This window comes from Pseudonaja textilis, chromosome 2 (genome assembly GCF_049901715.1).
Source record: "Pseudonaja textilis isolate UNSWEBS1 chromosome 2, rPseTex1.2, whole genome shotgun sequence".
NCBI lineage: Eukaryota > Metazoa > Chordata > Lepidosauria > Squamata > Elapidae > Pseudonaja > Pseudonaja textilis.
The window spans coordinates 197,034,953-197,052,556 of record NC_141991.1 but is presented as its reverse complement, the minus strand read 5'-3'; the positions used below and the strand labels follow the sequence as shown (position 1 = coordinate 197,052,556).

General features: G+C 35.6%; 1 protein-coding gene across 1 annotated transcript; it reads left to right on the top strand.

Annotated features, from left to right (window-relative positions):
* Positions 1 to 24: 24 nt before the first annotated feature.
* GKAP1 (G kinase anchoring protein 1) lies at positions 25 to 16,948 on the top strand. The gene is made up of 7 exons (XM_087926769.1): positions 25 to 315; positions 2,779 to 3,045; positions 3,189 to 3,332; positions 4,694 to 4,771; positions 12,399 to 12,531; positions 13,925 to 13,947; positions 16,710 to 16,948. Exons 2-7 carry the CDS (start codon positions 2,827 to 2,829, stop codon positions 16,887 to 16,889), a joined length of 777 nt encoding a protein of 258 aa, XP_087782895.1. The 5' UTR covers positions 25 to 315; positions 2,779 to 2,826; the 3' UTR covers positions 16,890 to 16,948.
* The last annotated feature ends 656 nt before the right edge of the window (positions 16,949 to 17,604 follow it).

The window sequence follows — 17,604 nt, the reverse complement described above, 5'->3', positions numbered from 1 at the left end:
ATGCGTCGCTGCCGCTTTCTGGTATTGTATACCAGCCGGCCGACTCGAGACGTAAACAAACTCTGCGAGCGAGCGCCCGAGCGAAGTACGTCCGCGCGCTCCCGCTTGCAAAAACCCTGTCGCTTCTCCGCGCGCCCCCGTCGGCCGTTCCTCCTGGCGCCGCCGCTGCTGTTCGCCAGCCCGCCGTCTCCGCGAGCTCTCTGGCGCCCATAACGTCCGAGCCGTTTTCTAGACGCCGGCAACTGCCCGCTTAGCCTGCAGAGAAGCCGCCGTCGCCCCGTCACCCGAGAGCGGCTTTTGGGCTCAGAAAGGCGGGTGAGGGCTCTTACTTCTCTCCTTTACCGCTTCTGTGTGGAGCCCCCCTCGAAAAGAGCCGAAAGAGCAAGAAATGCCTGCGCCCCCACCCCTCTCGGTGAAAGGAGAAAGCAAATGGTGGGGCGGGGGGGGGGGCGGCGAAGAGAGGGGAGGCGAGGACGCCCAAGGCTCGCTGGAATGGCTGTAGATCGGTCTGGCCCTGGCCGTGTTTATTGGAAGTGACCCGGTCCTGGAGCAAAAGAACCCCGTTAATTTTTATTTTCAGAAGGAATAGGGGCGCCTTTTCCTTTCACGACCAGGATTGAATCTGTGCAAAGGCGCTCTCGGAAGGCAGCAATACAAGGAGCCACAATCGATTACTTGCAAAACTCCCGAGGTTAAAGCTTGATGATAGCCAGGCCATCATCTTCCTGAGGAGAAAAAGGCCCTAATTTGTTGATTTGAGCAAGCAGAGCTGCTTTCAAAAAGTATTGGAGTAAATGCTGAGGGCGTTCTCTCTAACGGTTCAAGTTCGGAACTCTTCACCTTTTTTTTATGGAAGGGAAAAAGGGATGGTCTTGCCCCAAAGTGTTGCCTTTAGCCTTGATTTATCTCATTCCCAGCCTAGGGGTGAAATGGGTTTAAAACAGCTGTGATATAAGTGGTTACAGCAGCGTTTTCCTCACATTAAGAAACTGTCTACTTACAGGACAGTAGCTAGTAGTAAAAAATTCGTTTGTGTTACCTATTGCCTCGAAGGAAGAAAGAGGAGAGGCATCAGCAATGGGGCATCTAATTTCATGGTAGTATAATGTTCTGCTGACCAAGAATGAGCTAGCTGATAGCTCTTGGCACTTATTCTCTTACAGCACAACTTCAAGCATTATTTTGGGCTAGATTGTCTATGCCCTCCTATCTGTAAACAGTAAATACTTGGTCTAAGGCTTTTGGTGAAGACGTTTTCTTTCAAATGCAGTAACAAAAGGATTATTTTAACTGGATAGTTCCTACTAATTAACTGTTTTAACAGATTTTTAAAAAAGATTTCAGCTTTGGTGAGCTATTTCAATAATAAAATAAATTCCCATTCATTTTTGAGAAATTTTTGGAAGACTTTCCAATTCAGTCCATGAAGGGTGTTAAAATATATAGATATGTATGTTTAATGCTCATTTTATGTTATTTATGTACATTTTTTGACTTAGTATTTCTTGACAAGAAATATAAAATATTTAAATAATTTTTTTAAAAAGAAATTGGAAGCAAAAATAGTAAAAGTTTTGTGAACATTCCTGGAGACAAAAAAATTAACACTTGGTTTGAAACATAAATATAAACTAGCTTATTAAATGGCAGCATCTGAAATACAGTATCTGGAAAAAATAGGAGAATATCACCCTGGCTATAGCATTTATTCTCAGTTGAAGATCAAAGATACAGAAATAATCTGTTATTTGCTTTCACCAGAAAGAGGACAAAGCATCTATGTCTTATTTATTTTTGTAAAACAATATGGAACTTCTCTCAGATTCAGATAATGCAAAATTTAGTATAAACCGTATTTTTATTATTTTTATTTCTGTGTTAGCTATATAAAGATAATTATATATCTTTCTAATTGAATCATTAAAGCATCAACATCATATTTCCAGATAACTCAATTAAAATCTATATTTTTATGCAAGTCACTGGAAACAATCCATGAAGACACTTTTATAGTTCTCACTAAGAATAAAGTGACAGCAGCTACTCTCACAGTAATTGTTCATCATCTAAATTGAATGGCAAGTTTGAAGAAGCAGCATTGCTATGTCTGCATTATGACTTAATATTTTAAGAAGAGAGAGTTTTATATACTGTCTTGAGTTCCCAACCATAAAGGCAGGGTAAAAAAAACTAACAAATAAATAAATGCCAGGAAAATAAATGCTCATCACCTCATGCGTCTTTGCTTTATATTTTCCAATAATTATTTTGAGATTTCATTTTCCCCTTTAAGTATCTTTATTTTTATTTTATGTATTTTTTTTCTGTGAAAAATTCCTACCATTTATGCAAGCTTCCTAGAATGGTTTTTGGGGGAAAAAATACTTCTGGTCATATTAATTATAAAAATATTTGCAGTTTTCTTAGCAAAAGAAGTTTTTTTCAAACTTAATTGTAAAATATGTGGACTTCAACTCCCAGAATTCCTCAGTCAGCATTCTGAAAATTTTAGGAGTTGAAGTTCCCATATCTTACAGTTGCCAAGTTTGGAGAACACTGATTTAGAACCTTCCAGGATACAATTATACTCGGTAATACAACTTACTGAAAAATTATCAATTATTTTCCTATATCTTACACAAGTTAAGATTGAAATGTACTTTTAGGGTTTTGATCATGCTAAGTTTCTATGCCTGGTCAAAATTGCTATGATTGTCATTCTATTTATGCTGAACCATAAGGAGTCCGTAATTTACTGTTATATTCTTCTTGTTCCAGGGAATACCGTGATTTGGAGATCTGTTTTCAGACACTTGCAGCACTAAAATGGCTTCTGCTGTAATTAGTTCAGTCCCTACAACTGCATCTAGATTTGCTCTATTGCAAGTTGATAGTGGCAGTGGCTCTGATTCAGAATCTGGAAAGGGAAGAAGTAATCAGAGTGGTGGAAAGACACAAACTGCAGGCAACAAGTCGACTATAAATGAAAAGAGAAAGGAAAAGAGGAGGAAAAAGAAGGAGCAACAGCAGAGTGAAGCAAATGAGGTTAAGTGTGGGTTAAATTGAAAAACAAAAACAAAAACAAATTATCTTAAGAAAAATAGATCACCATACAGTTAAACTGTGAAAATAGTTTAGTGAGTCATTCTTCATATGTGAAAATAGTTCATTCTTCTCATTTTTTTTAGCTCAGAAATCTTGCTTTTAAAAAAATTCCTCCAAAAGCCTCCCATGGAGTCTGCTTTTCTCTGCACGAACAAGCTTTCAATCACACAGGGAGGAAAGACTCCCAGGAAGAGGATTGGCAACAGTGGAGACAAAGAGATGAGCAGGTACTTTAGTATTTTATTTTTCAATATATTACTGCCAAATTCTAGCACTCCTTCATTATTTTGCCATAGCTACAACTTTAAGCAGGTTGGCCTTAAGAGAGAGAGTGGCTGCCCCAAAGTCACCTTGTGTGGTTCTGTGACTGAACATAAGACTTGAACTCATGACTCTCCAATGCCAACCTAGCATCATAATAGGAGTCTCTGTGGCGCAGTGGTTAGAGTGCAGTACTGCAAGCTACTTATGCTGCAGCCAGCTGCCTACAATTTGGCAGTTCAAATCCTACCAGGCTCAATGTTGACTCAGCCTTCCATCCTTCCGAGGTGGGTAAAATGAGGACCCAAATTGTTGGGGCAATATGCTGACTCTCTCAACCGCTTAGAGAGGGCTGTAAAGCACTATAAAGTGGTATATAAGTCTTAAGTGCTATTGCTATTTCTATAATCACTATATCACATTGGCTCTTGTGCTGCTTAGATCTTCTTCCAAAAAATTATATATAAAACTGCAACCTAAGGTTTGGATATACTGAAAGCAGTCCTTATGGATACATGCATAGAATTAGTAAGCAACTGGCTGCAATCTTGAGCAAATTTATTTAGAGTAGGGATCCCCAAATCTTTCAGCTCATCAACCTCTTAAGTTTAAGGTTGTTTATCAATCCCCAAACATAAATTTTATGCAAAAAATACTTTATGAATAATAATAATAGCAACTACAGTATAATACATAATAATCTTCATAAAAATAAGTAATATTTGAAATATGAAAAAATACAGGATTTAACATACCTCTTTAAACTTGTATTTTGATATCATTAATGGGAAGGGTGCAGCTGATGACCATCAAAATGGATACTGATTTGGTTGGAGATTGGTGAATTTTAGTCATAAATCACTACACTCTTCCAAGTTCAATCTGTTCCTGTTGTTCCCCGTTTATTGACCTTTTGACATTCAGATAGACTATTTTAGAGAAGCCTGAGTTACAGCAAAGTCTTCCTTAATTCAGAATGTATGTTGTTATATTTTTGAATGTAGAACATTTCAGCATCAATAGCTGTACCACAATTGCCTTTACTATTCTCTACAAAATCTTACTAAAGACATCAATGATGAGAAAAATGTTTTGTAGATCCAGCATACATGGTATTTATACACATGCTGCTATATACATTTATTTTACAGGAGCAAGATTTTACCATTCTTGTTCTGGTCTTCTTAATTTCACTTAAGGAATACAGTAAAGGACAGTGAAAAATAGTCTGAGTCCACTTCATCAAAGAATAGTTTTAAATTAAAGGGTATGTATAGTGAAATAAATGTTTTGTCACAACATCTGCTTTTCTGCCTTGTTTTTTCAGCTGACTTCTGAAATGTTTGAAGCAGACCTTGAAAAAGCTTTACTTTTAAGCAAACTGGAATATGAAGAACACAGAAAGGTATTTCTTACTTTCACTTTAAGATTAAAGCATAATAAATATCCATTCAAAATCCTGGATCTATCATAATATCAGTTATTTTCTTAATGTACAAAAGTTTTGAGCAGCTTAAAAGTATTTAAATATTGGGTCAGGAAAGAAAGCCTCAGTTCGAGTTAGGACTTTGTTTTTCTTGCACTAAAAAAAGAAAATATTTTTTAAATTTCCTTCCTTAATATAGATAGTTCTCAGATTATAACCACTCATTCACTGACTTATGACGGTGTTGAACAAAGGTGGGATTTTGATTTTCGTCGAAGGTGCAGCCCTCACAGTGTCCCCTGCAGTCATGCAACTGCAGTACAGACAGCTGGCTTGTACTTAAAACACTTTCAGGTTTCTGTGGTCATATCACTGCCATGTATGACCTTCTATGCTGGCTTCCCTCAAAATTGATGGGGAAAATGGCAGAAGGGTCACAAGTCGTTCCCATTCTCGCCTGATGTTCACTGCCTACTTGTATTCTATAGGTTCTACCCGCTCACATTTCATAGTGCCTGCCCGCAACACCTGACTGCCTGTGGCACTCACACACCCATAGCTCTCAACTGCCAGCTGGCTTGCCAACACCTATCTCTTCTCATGTCATGGTCAAGTGAGTTCCTTGTTTAACAAGCCATACAGTCCTGGGGTTACAATAGCAACCAGCACTGCCGGGATTACCACTACTAAGCAATGTGGTCATGTATTGTTCACAGCCACATCGTGTAACAGTGGAATTTCCAGTCCCAATTGCCAGCGAGTCCAGTCCTAAAGACTACCTGTACATACACGTACAGGTTTTATATGATTCAACATGAATTGATTAAATAAACTGGTTTACCAACCTAGCCTCAATGTTCTTTTTAAACATCCATTGACAAAAATTATGTGTGAATATAAAAACATCAGAAGAGAAGGAAACATTAATATTTTGTCATAGCTTATATTAAAATATAGTGTTATAAAATTGAAAACTATAAAATGCCTGAATCAGTTAAAACAATATTAATATAAATTATATAATTTCAATTTAAACAATGTGTATGCTAAACAGATTTTTTCAGTAAACTATAGGCATTTATCATTTCATCTGAAAAATACTAATCAAATCATAGAACCATAAATTAGAACTAACATATTAGCCAGCTGTGCATTAGTACACCTACTTTCTTCTCATTTCGGTTTTGTTCTAATTATTAGAATTAATAAATTAAGAAATGTTAGCTTTCTGTTACATAAAGTCTGGGATTCTGCTTGGTTGTCCAAAAAATATCAGGTTCTATAAACAAACAACAAACTTGGCCTTCTGGTTTAATTTGTCTGAGAACAACAAACTACAATTTTTGTTTAGGGCAGGGGAAAGATGAATAAAATATATACAACAGTGTGAAACTTGTTCCTGAAAACCAGTGATACTGCCTTTCTATTACAAATGTATTGGGCCTTTTCTGATTTATTGCATATAGCAGGGGATTCTTCTGGTGCTTGCAGAAAATACAATTATCAGTTTCTAATGTCCCATGTAAAAGAAAGTAATCTATAAAAGAGTTGTTTTTCAGTATGGTAATGGAATTAGAGTAACAAAATGTAATTAGATCTTCTCTAATTTTAGATCACAGTTCAAAATATGGGTGGCAGGTGTTCCGTTGCTAGTTATGTAACTGATTTTGTAAAAATAAATTATAAAAGTCTTTGTAATAATAATATTGTAATAAGATTGACTTCTGTTTTAGTAGGAAAAGTATTCCCAGCATAATAGTAGAAATACTCAAACATCTATCTACCTACCTACCTACCGTTAAAAAAGAATCTTAATTTTAAAAAATACCTATAAACATTTCCTAGCTATATCATTTTCTCTCTTTAAAATACCTTTTTGCTAAGAACTCAGTGTAAACTATGAGGGATTAATTGGGCCTTGAATTTACAATAGTATAATAGACGTTCCAAGGAGGAAGTCAAAACATATACTTCTGCATATATTTTAGACATTCAAACAGAAATTTCCAATTACATGGCTAGGGTTGGAGATAAGTCCCAAGTCAGGAGAAGAAAAAAGGAAGCAAAACCTGTGTGCTTTGATTGTTTGTTCAGTAAAGAGTCACTGCTGTTTGCTGTGATGCAGAAGGTCCAGATGGCACAGTGACCAGTTAGTGTGGCTCTGCTGAGTTAGTGATAAGTGTACTTAATCAGGATACTGATAAACATACTCAGAATACTGACTGAATTGTGTTTGAAAATAGATAAGGTTTGAAAGAGAGGATTTGCTTAGGTAACATTTTTGAGCAGCAGCTCTGCCCTTTTTGATTTGAGATTAGGGATTCTTCCACTCAGAGTCATAAGACTGAATAAACCATCTACCATGAAGGAATTGATAAGGGAAGAAGATTAAAAAATGCTAAGACCTAGCTGATCACAATTCAACTTGCAGATATAAGGAGGCTCTAGCAGCAAAATTGCTGCAAAACCGATCCAGTAGTTTAATTAGCCCAACAGTCTCTTGTTTGAGGTTCCTTTTGGTTTTCTTCCCAAATTCTCTTATATTTCCAATAGATAAGAGAGTGAAAAAAATTCTAAATGTTTTCTGATAAGGTGATTCAAGACATTATAGTTTTTATTTGGGAAGATGTAGAGCCATCTGAGATGAAGTTTCAGCTTCCAGTAAAATTTTGTTTCTCAGAAAAGAATTCTCTGCAAGACTTTCCAGTGTTCAATAACTATTTACACATTAACTGAGTAGTGAAAACAGATTACAAGGGGCAGTTGGAGAAGCACAGTTCTTCAGAAATCAATTCCTTGGGTCCTCATCTTCCTTATTTATAGCCAGTAGAGTAAGCCTCTCTTGATCAAATTACCCTCTACCAGGCTAAGAAACCCCATAAGTATCCATTGGGATATAACCCAATAGCTATAGGTTGTGATCAATTGTCTAGTAGCTGTGATGGGCTCTGGTACCAGGGGTTTCAGGGATAAAAATGAGGCCATAAGGAATTCTGATGACAGGAAGCTTTTGTTCTCAAATCCTGTAAGCTTCAGACTTAGTCATTAAGTCAACAACTGTAATACATGTTTTCTTTTCAGAGAATGAACTGCTTTCTTACAGCAGGGGACATATGACTAGGTTCTCTTCCTACATACTCTAGAAGGCAGTGCTAGACTTTTTGACTGAGCTTCCTATGTGGAGATATCACATAAGCTTCTCCAAAAGCTATGACAGCTAATGATGTGGCAGAATTTCTTATTAAAGAAATTATTCTCCTTAATGGGGAATAGTGTCTTTGGAAATTCTTCATGACATGCATGTTGAAATATCAAATAAAGAGAGTATAAGAAGAACTGAAAAATGACTAGAATTACTTTTTCTCCATTACATTTCAGCCAAGAAGCAGAAATAGTGAACATGGTGGCAGAGATTTTTACCCTTTTTCTTCAAGTTAGATTATTTTTATGCTTATAATCACCCAATAATTATTTTCCTTTCTTATGAACATGTAATGAAAAGTATAAAAACTACTGGGCTAAACAATTCAAATAATACAATGAAGGTAAAATGAGCAGCAAGAATAAAAACCAGTCCCAAAGCCTGATTCCTAAAGGTCCAGTAAATGATAGAATTTAGCATGATACCCTATGCTTAGTAGTAGGAAAGATTTTAGTAGTTTGTAGTCTCCTGTGAAGTGTTTATGTTAGATCATTGAGCCCATGCACTGTCAAGGAGGGTTGTGCTTTTGAACTGTTTTCAAAAATTCAAAACTTTTTCCTCTCTTTAAAATTTTAAAAGAAATAAAAGTGCCATTCATCCGATAAGCAGCACTTCCTTCAAACAACAGGATCTCAGGCATATGTTCAATTTTTGTTTTAGTCCCAAGAAAATGGAATGGAAGAATCCTATTACGTTCTAAAGACCTCAAGAAGCATGAAAATTAAATCAATTTGTATGGAGATGTTCAGATCTTTCGAATGTGCTTATTGAAAGGAGACTTTATCACTTTGGTGATCTCATAGACTTCCACCCTTTGAAGACATTGCAAGTTTCTCTGGTTAATGTATCAAATGCATTTCAGTGCACATCCTCACCCTTTGAGTTCTCCTCAGCTTCCAAGATAGTTACAAAACTGCTGTCCATCTTAATTTCACATCTTGGATATTGGGAATCTCATGGTGTTTCAATAAAATATAGCAGATTCCACAGTTTCCTTGAAGAAGATAGCTCTGCAATTAGAGAAGTTCTCTCATCCTGTATTTTAAACCTCATTTTCCTGCCCTCATTGGTAGGGAATCAAGACCAAAGAATCATCACCTAAATGGAGTATTGTCTTTCAGTGCTACAAGTGCTACTCATCAGAGTCTTGTCTAAATGAAAGCTTCTCTGACATGATGGACATCAACAGTTTTTGAGAAGGACGATCCCCTTAAGGGGGAGAAATAACAGAGTAAAAGAATTATTAGTATCAAAAGCTGAGGAATATATATTGGGAGGGCTTACTGGCACAAAACAGGGCATTTACCTCAGATTCCCATAGTGTAAAGTGATAAGAAGTACTGGCTTTCCTGTTTGGGCTGAGGGGCAAGCATATACTGATATTGGTGACAATGTAACTGCAAAGACTCATATCAACAGGAATGAAGCAGCTGCCAGTTGCAAGATATTTGGCCAAGGTCCTTCCATCTGGATACAGAATGGCTGAACCTTCATGACTGAAGACTGAACAGCACATATTTAAGGCACAAGTAGGTGAGAGTGGAGTTTTACAGACGTCTAAGGCACTGAGATGGAAACACATTAAAGAGCTATGAAATCACTAGAACTTTTTGTTTCTTTGTCATAAGAGAAAAGGTAAAATTACCTATCAGATGTCATATTTCTTTTGTTTTCTGAATGATGCAATTAGGGAAGGGCTACAGCTTACTATTGCAAAGAGGTGATTACAGCTAAGATTTTGGAGTTTGTCCATCATGTTGAACCAGGAGGGAAGGCACACTCTGGATGTATGTAAGGCTCTCAAAGTGTCTCAGAAATATTCAGGATGTTCAGTTGTGTAGATAACCTTTTTCTTTGTAATCCTTTTTTTCTTTTTATCAAAATAAATCTGGGCACCTATAGTTGACATGTTTTTGTTCTTTCCCCAAGAAAACCCTCAGTGTTTCTACTCTGGCAACACTAACATTGGTATTCTCACTGGATATATCTGAGCAGCCATTTGGTTGTTAATGTCCATGTTTATTAAGATGCTGCCTATTGGATACCTTTGCTTCTAATTTTTTTAAAGCATAGAATTGAAAGAGTTAAAACAATTGTTTGGGCTGTGTAAGGCATACAATTATTATATGCAAAAATTAAAGTATCCTTAATTGGTAGTGATCCATACTCTGCTTGAATATACTAGCTATAGACATAAAGTTCTACCTCACTGAACATTCTATTACTGAATTGTTCTTAAGGGAGTTTTTTTTTTCTGGTGTTCAGTTGAAATCTGGAGTTACAGAAAATAGATGGACTTATTTTGAGTGACAGGTTTCAGGTACTTGATGCTTTCATATTCTTTTGAAAAACAAAAAATACAAAATCAAATATAAGAAATATGAGAAGAAGTTGAAGTGCTAAATTTGCAGATTGTAGCTCCTAGTTCAATTTTTCTAGATTTGCAAGCTAAGCATAATTGTAACTGGTTACTACCGCATTGGCACCACCACCACCAAGCAATCCCAGGTTTGTAGACCAATGGAGAAATACAGGCATCCATGCTCAGTTCTTTATTGTGTCAGTTTTTCACCCATAGCAATTTCTCATGCTTCTAAGTGCCACTGCAGTAATGAAAGATGTAGAATAGCTTTCAGTGACTTGCTGTAACAAATTTATCAACTAACAATAAAAATAATCAGTTTCTTATGTTGCCTTAATTTATATGCCATAGGAAATATGGACAATAAACCACAGCAGGATTCATTGTGAGAGACCGTTGGGTATTTTTCATATTTTCTTCAAATATTTTGACCAGAAGTAAAACTAACCATGCATTATAAGAGAGAACAATATGTACCTTTTTGTTTATATCCCCCTCAATGTAGTCCAGAAAAGTTATGATTCATATAGAATAATTCTATTTGACAGCATTTATAAATTGCTCCAATAAAAATATAAATTAAAAAATTATAGAAAATTCTATCAAAACAAGATTAAGAAGCAATTAGAAGATTCTTAAACATTGTGGTATTGTGACTCTTACAATTATAAGTGTTGTGTTAGCTTCCTTCATAGAGCCCATTAATATGACAAGTGATTAGATGGGTTTTATGTTTCTGCAATCAATATTTAAATAGACCACTTTTTATAAGTAAATTATTAAATTTTAAGCAATACATTACAGTATGTAAGGCGCGGACAACCAGACTTACATATGAAGAGTTCAATTAGCTGTTTATAGCTCAAGCCTATTAGAATTACACAGACTTCTCGGGATTCTTCTCAGAGATATAGTTTACATCTGGGTGAGACTAACTAGATAAGGTTCAGTGGCATTTTGAAAGGGTGTGTGGGTCAGACTTTGCCCTCTTGGGCCCTGTAGGGATTCTAGGCTAATTCCCCATTTGATTCCTTCCCATGGCTTAGACAGTCTTCTCAAACTTTGAATCATACCTATGTATTTGTCCAGGAAAAATGAAGCACAAAGTCTGGTGGAAGTTTTGACTGTGGTTTCATTTTGCCTATAGATGCCTGATCATTTTTATTATTGTTGTTATTATGAACCCTCGTAAGTTATTCCTTAGAACCCAATAATATACAATGAAGCTGAACTATTGTGTCCACAAATAATTTAATTTCACATTTCTTCTTTATAGTCTACAAAATTTGGTTAATCTACAGAATTCAATAATACAGAAAACATAACTTAGGCAACTTATTAGAGAAATTAATGGATGTTCAAACTATTATTGGCTACTCATGATGACACTTATATCCAGCTTTTGTTTCCTTGAATGGGATCTAGCTGGATACTATGGCAACAGAATGCTAGACTCATTGATATTTAGTATTTAAGAGATATAAGATAAATTTGAATTATTTGGCCTGTAAGAACATTTCTATTCACTGAAGTAATACATTCATGACAATAAAACTATAGAATCATATTTGAAGTTATTTATTTATTAGATTCTTATCCTACTTTTATTACTTTGTAATAATTCAAGGCAGCAAACATACCAAATATTCCTTCCTCCTTCTATTTTCCCCACAATAACAATCCTGTGAGATGGATTGAGCTGAAAGAAAATGACGGGTCCAAGGTCACCCAGTTGGCTTTCATGCCTAAGGCAGGACTAGAGCTACTTCCTATGATGAGTAAAAACATTTGGGACAATTAAGTGAACAGGAAATTAAGAAAATAATGTTTATAATAATGTTACATAATGTTGTGCAATTCATTGTATAATGCTAAATAGAGTTCACCTATTTGGAGAAACATCCAAAAATAATAAATTGTATCAATCAAAATGTTATACTATATATTGTATTTCCTTTTTGTGCTTAATTTTGTTTTGATAGAAGTTTATTATATACATTTTTGAAATAATTAGAAAAAATATTTTTTTTATTCTGTTACAGGAATATGAACGTGTTGAAAATACATCTCTTCCACCAAAGGCTATACATAAAAAAGAGAAACGAAAAATTCATCAAGGAAAAGACAAACCTCTCAAAGTGTCTTTAAAAGATTTTCAGTCTGATTCTAACATAGGTATGTTTCTATTTTTAATTGTGAACCAGAATGCTCAGAACTTAGAACTTTTGCCAGGCTGGAGAAACTGATTTATAAGGCAATTAAAAGGAATTGCATTCAGGAAGTTAATGGAAAATATTAAAATTACTGAAAATGCTGTTAGTTGTAAAATATTACATGTTTTACATATTATATTTATGTAATCAATACTTCATGGCATATTCATCCCACTTTTTAACCACTAAGAAACTTTAACAACTAATAGATTAAATATTAAAAAATGCTGAAAGCAATGATAGTTGGTGATCACAATACATATGAATTGCACACGGTCTTCCAATTAAGGCCACTTAACTGAATGTAGTAAAGAGAGAGGAAAATGTACTTTGACCCATCTTTCTTGAATGCCCTTCTCCACCTTCTATTGAAAAGCATATAAGAGCATTCCCAAGCTAATTCTGCTAACATCCCTTTAAAGTTCAAGGCAATAACTCAGTCCTAATCTGAAAGCACCCAGAGAAGCTTTTGAAAAGAACTGAAATATGTTATGAACAGGGATTCCATGTCAGAAACCTTGCAGCTTCTAATTATTCTTCAATACATTGCATATATTACTTGGTTGGGAAGATCATGGATAACTGAGGAGTCAGTTATTATTATTATTACTTTATGGATCATCATTTAAAGTTTAGAGCAATTGAACCTGAGTGAAGTATATCATCCAGGAGTTCAGAAGTCAGTGCAGAGTGTAATCCTTCACTTAGAGAAACAGTTTAGGAAGATATACTAGTTTATGCTTTTGAAAGGTGCTGAGAATTCCTGGCAAATCACCAGATTGTTTTCCAGCTAAGGTCATTCCTCAAGATAAAGACAGTTATGTTTTAAAAATTCAGAGACAAAAATATTTTTTTAGCAAATGTCTTTTGGTTTATGTTGAAGGCCATTTAACTGTTAAGAGCTAAGAAAATTAACAGATTTTGATGAGAGGAACAATCAAATTAATGGATTAGAATTTAAATGAAAACTCATGGATGCTGGAAATTTAGTTGAATTGGACACATCTTCAGTAGGGCAGGCCAAAATTTTATTTTCTTGAATTCTGGAGTTTTTAACCTCCAATGCCCACTCAGTATTACCAGTGAAAGCAACAAAAAGAGATTGTAGACCAAGGTTCAAAACATCTCTATTTCCTCTACAGTTAGTGTGCAAAAATACTACTCGGGTACTCTCTAATATTCCCATTTGAATGGTTAGTATTTAGACTCAAGAAACTGTTAAATCAAGAAACAAGGATTTTAAATTCAGGGTACCTTGTATTATAATTTTTATAAATATATGGTATTGAAATCTGATTTTGGGGGGGCTTCAGATTTATTTAAATATTTTACCTGTGACATTTCTCATGTTTCAGATCATTTTCCCAAAAGGCAAGAGGTAAGATCTTGAGTTTAACATAACATTAATTATTCTAAACCTCTAGTGACATTATGTATGGCAAGTTACTGCTGAACACTTTCTTTTATATAACACTCCTGTCCTCGATAGCCCAGAGAAATACTTTATCTCAGCCCAGCAAGTTGGACTAAACCAGTAACCCCCAAATCTTTTGGGCACCAGAGACGAGTTCCGCAGAGAAAGGTTTTTCCATGGGCCAGAGGGGACATGGTTTTGTGTGCTGCCTGCATCCCGTGTATAGAGCTTTGCTTGTTTATGCAACCTGGTTTCTAGCATGCTGTCACCCGGTGCCAGTCCACGAACTGGGGGTTGGGGACCTCTGGACTAGACTAATAAATAAACACCTTATACGTCCAGATTAATTTTATTGTAACAGCTATGGTAACAGAATCTTGCAAATTTGAGTATTCTTTCCCTCCTTCACTTTATCTTTGTGTGAACTAGGGAGGTGCTTGTCTGAGATGATTTCTCACATTGTTTTCTTGGCCCAGCCTCAAGCTCTTCTTACCTGACCACTGCTTTGATAGCAGTTCTTCCTCCTGTTAAAGACCATTCCATCTACCTCTACAGTTTGATATACAGGTAGTCTTCAACTTACGACTACAATTGAGACTGGAATCTCATTAAGAAGATACCCATTTTACTGCTTTGCTCAATGACTGCAATCCCAGTTGTCCCAGCTATCATGTGGGTTGTTGAGCCTTGGGAATAAAGCCTCACATCTTGGTCTACTTATTTTTGCCTTTTTCTCCAGCTTCAGGCATGGCCCAGTCGATGTGCAGCATGGTCTTTCATCAAGGCCATCTCGTACAATCCTGCAAGTGGGCTCCATTCTTATGATCTTTGGAAGGTTGCTTCATCAACTAACGTAATTTGGAGAAGGGGCCTTCTGAGTGATCATGGGAACAATTATATTTGCTAGTTTCCTAGGGGAGGAAGGCTAAAAAACTAGTGAATGCTACCATTCTAAAGGCCTGAAATCAGTATGCTGCATGAATGCACCTCTTTTGGGCCTAAAACCAAGAATACGTAATTATTCTTCCTCGTGAAGTTCTTTATGTTTCCACTATAGACAGAATCTCACCAGACTAAGTATTTTAATATCTGCATCTACCATTACCCTGTGAACTCTTCCCTACTTGTGACTTAGGCTTTTTCTCACACAAAATAACAAGATTGAGCTGTCTCTTATTTCTCTGGAATATACCTCTTTCCTGGGAATTCAGCCAACTACATTCCATCACAACCTCAAATATTCCAAACTACATTTTTGTTCAGAAAATATAGATAACCGAGAATCCAGAAAGATAGGAATGCTTTTAAAAAAATTTCACACTAAAATGAATAGCAGTACAAATTATTTAGTTCTGTTTCTTATACATTCTTTACCTGTGATTAATGACTGATTAAACATTTTTCTGAATAAGTATGTAATAAAAAATAGGATTTTTTAAGGTCCAAAATAATAATCGCAAGCTCCAGTTTGTTGTGTATCCATTACGCTTGCTCATGCCTTACCTTCTATTGATTCACCACCATTTTCTTCCTTGTTTGAGGGCTGCCTTAATTATGTATGTCTTGTTAACTGGAGTCCACATTGCAAATATTACATAAGCAAACCTTGGACTATGAGTTTTCCAAGACAGACTATGAGTTTTCCAAGACACACTATGATTGAATTTAATGGAGCCTTGTTTGAGTCATAGAGGCTTAAAATTATTGATTATGTCACTGCTTCATTTCAACAAATTAGAGTTAATGTTAGCTACAGGTAATCCTTGACTAACAACCATTCATTTAATGACTGTTCCAAGTTACAGTGGCACTGAAAAAAATAATTATGACCTGTCCTCACATTTAGAACCATTGCAGTATCCCCATGGTTAGATGGTCAAAATTTGGATGCTTGGCAACTAGCATGTATTTATAACAGTTGCAGCATTCCAGGGTCATGTGATCACCTTTTGCAATCTCAGCCGGCTTCTGACAAGCAAAGTAATGGGGAACTCTGGATTCATTTAAAAGCTGAAGTGATTTGCTTAGCATCTGTGGCAAACACAGTCATAAAATCAAGCATGACTTACTTAACCACCTTTTTAGCAATTTAAATTCTGGTCCCAATTGTGATCATAAGTCAAGGACCACCTGTACTTTTTAGGGTAGAAGTTCTCACATAAGTCATGACTCCCCCATGAATAAAGATCATGAGGAGCTTGGGAGCAGGTGCAAAATTTCTGTTTTAGTTTGAAAGCTGATCAGGCTTAGTAGCAGCAAAGCAGAAGTACTGTCAAAATTCACTCTCATTTTGCCCTGATAAAGCCTATAACAAAGCACAGGGTGAAGGTTCTACCTTGCCTCCACAAATGCATTTTCCTTTTAGGGATCACAGTATAATTTAAGAACTCTTGTTTTAGGTGGCTTATCTAAAATAGATGGAAAGCTATAAAACAAGAGAGGACACATATGTGGCTTTAAGGCTTATTACAACTTCTTACATTTCTAGTTCAGCATTACATTCAAATGCAGTTGGACACATTTATCATACATATCCTATTATCTAACAGCATGGGGAATTATTACAACTTGATCAACAGTGACAGTTTATATTTAAATCTATGAGTGTAGGATTTCTTGATAAGAATTTATAACTTCTGTTTTGAAATTGATCCATGAGCCTTAAAACAATTATTGTCTAGCTGCTGGGTGGTTTTTGTTAGAAGTTAATTATAGTTTCTTTACAGGAATTGAACTCGCCACATACTCTCTTGAATGATGGCGAATTCTTCAATAGACTGGAAGATGATATGCATAAAATTCTAAATAAAGAAAAAAGAAGGGAGCCTATCACAGATTATGGAATAGATAACAGTACATTTTGTGACCGCACACAGGTATATTTAAGAGGAATTAAATACATATAACATCAGCAGTAAGGAGTATAGTTGAATTAGAGGAGTCAAAATTGATTATCCTATACCAGAAGTCTTCAAACTTAACAGCTTTAAGACTTGTGGACTTCAACTCCCAGAATTCCTTCTTCAGTCATGTTAGCTCAGGAATTTTGGGAGTTGAAGTCCACAAGTCTTAAACTTGCCAAGTTTGAAGACCCTTGTCCTAAACAACTCAAAGGAGAAACAGAAGCAGCACAAGACTTGCCAAAAAAAACCCTAGAAAATGTCTTGATATTGGAAATTATCTGACAAGGAATTACATCACTTTAAGAATGGGCCATGGTTTTGCTTGTTCTCCTTCTCTTTTCTTCGTCTTTGTTTTTATTGTGTCAAATATATAGATAGAATATCTATTCTTAGTTAAGTCACTGTAGCTTTTATATATCAAGAGCATGATAAAAATATTTTAAAGAAATACAAAACAAATTAATAGCTGGTTTGTCATGTTACAGAAAAGTCCACAAATAGAATAGTTACGTTTGTATATCTGGCAATAATGGAAACTAAGTTGGCAACTAAAGATTTTTAGACTCTCGGGAAAGCTAATATTAATACTGGTTAGGATATTCCTGCCTTGCCAATTCTGACAGAAGATCGATTTTGAACCTGTCTTGAATTGAACCTGGATATTTGTTTCTTCAAAAACAACTCTCAATAATCTTTCTATAGACTTCTGAAATCTTTG

Bases quoted from the DNA above. Each gene is read 5' to 3' on its own strand.
- GKAP1 (XM_087926769.1), top strand. From the start codon at position 2,827: ATGGCTTCTGCTGTAATTAGTTCAGTCCCTACAACTGCATCTAGATTT. The intron at 3,333-4,693 runs GTACTTTAGTAT...TTGTTTTTTCAG, and splicing joins GGAGACAAAGAGATGAGCAG to CTGACTTCTGAAATGTTTGA. The intron at 4,772-12,398 runs GTATTTCTTACT...ATTCTGTTACAG, and splicing joins AATATGAAGAACACAGAAAG to GAATATGAACGTGTTGAAAA.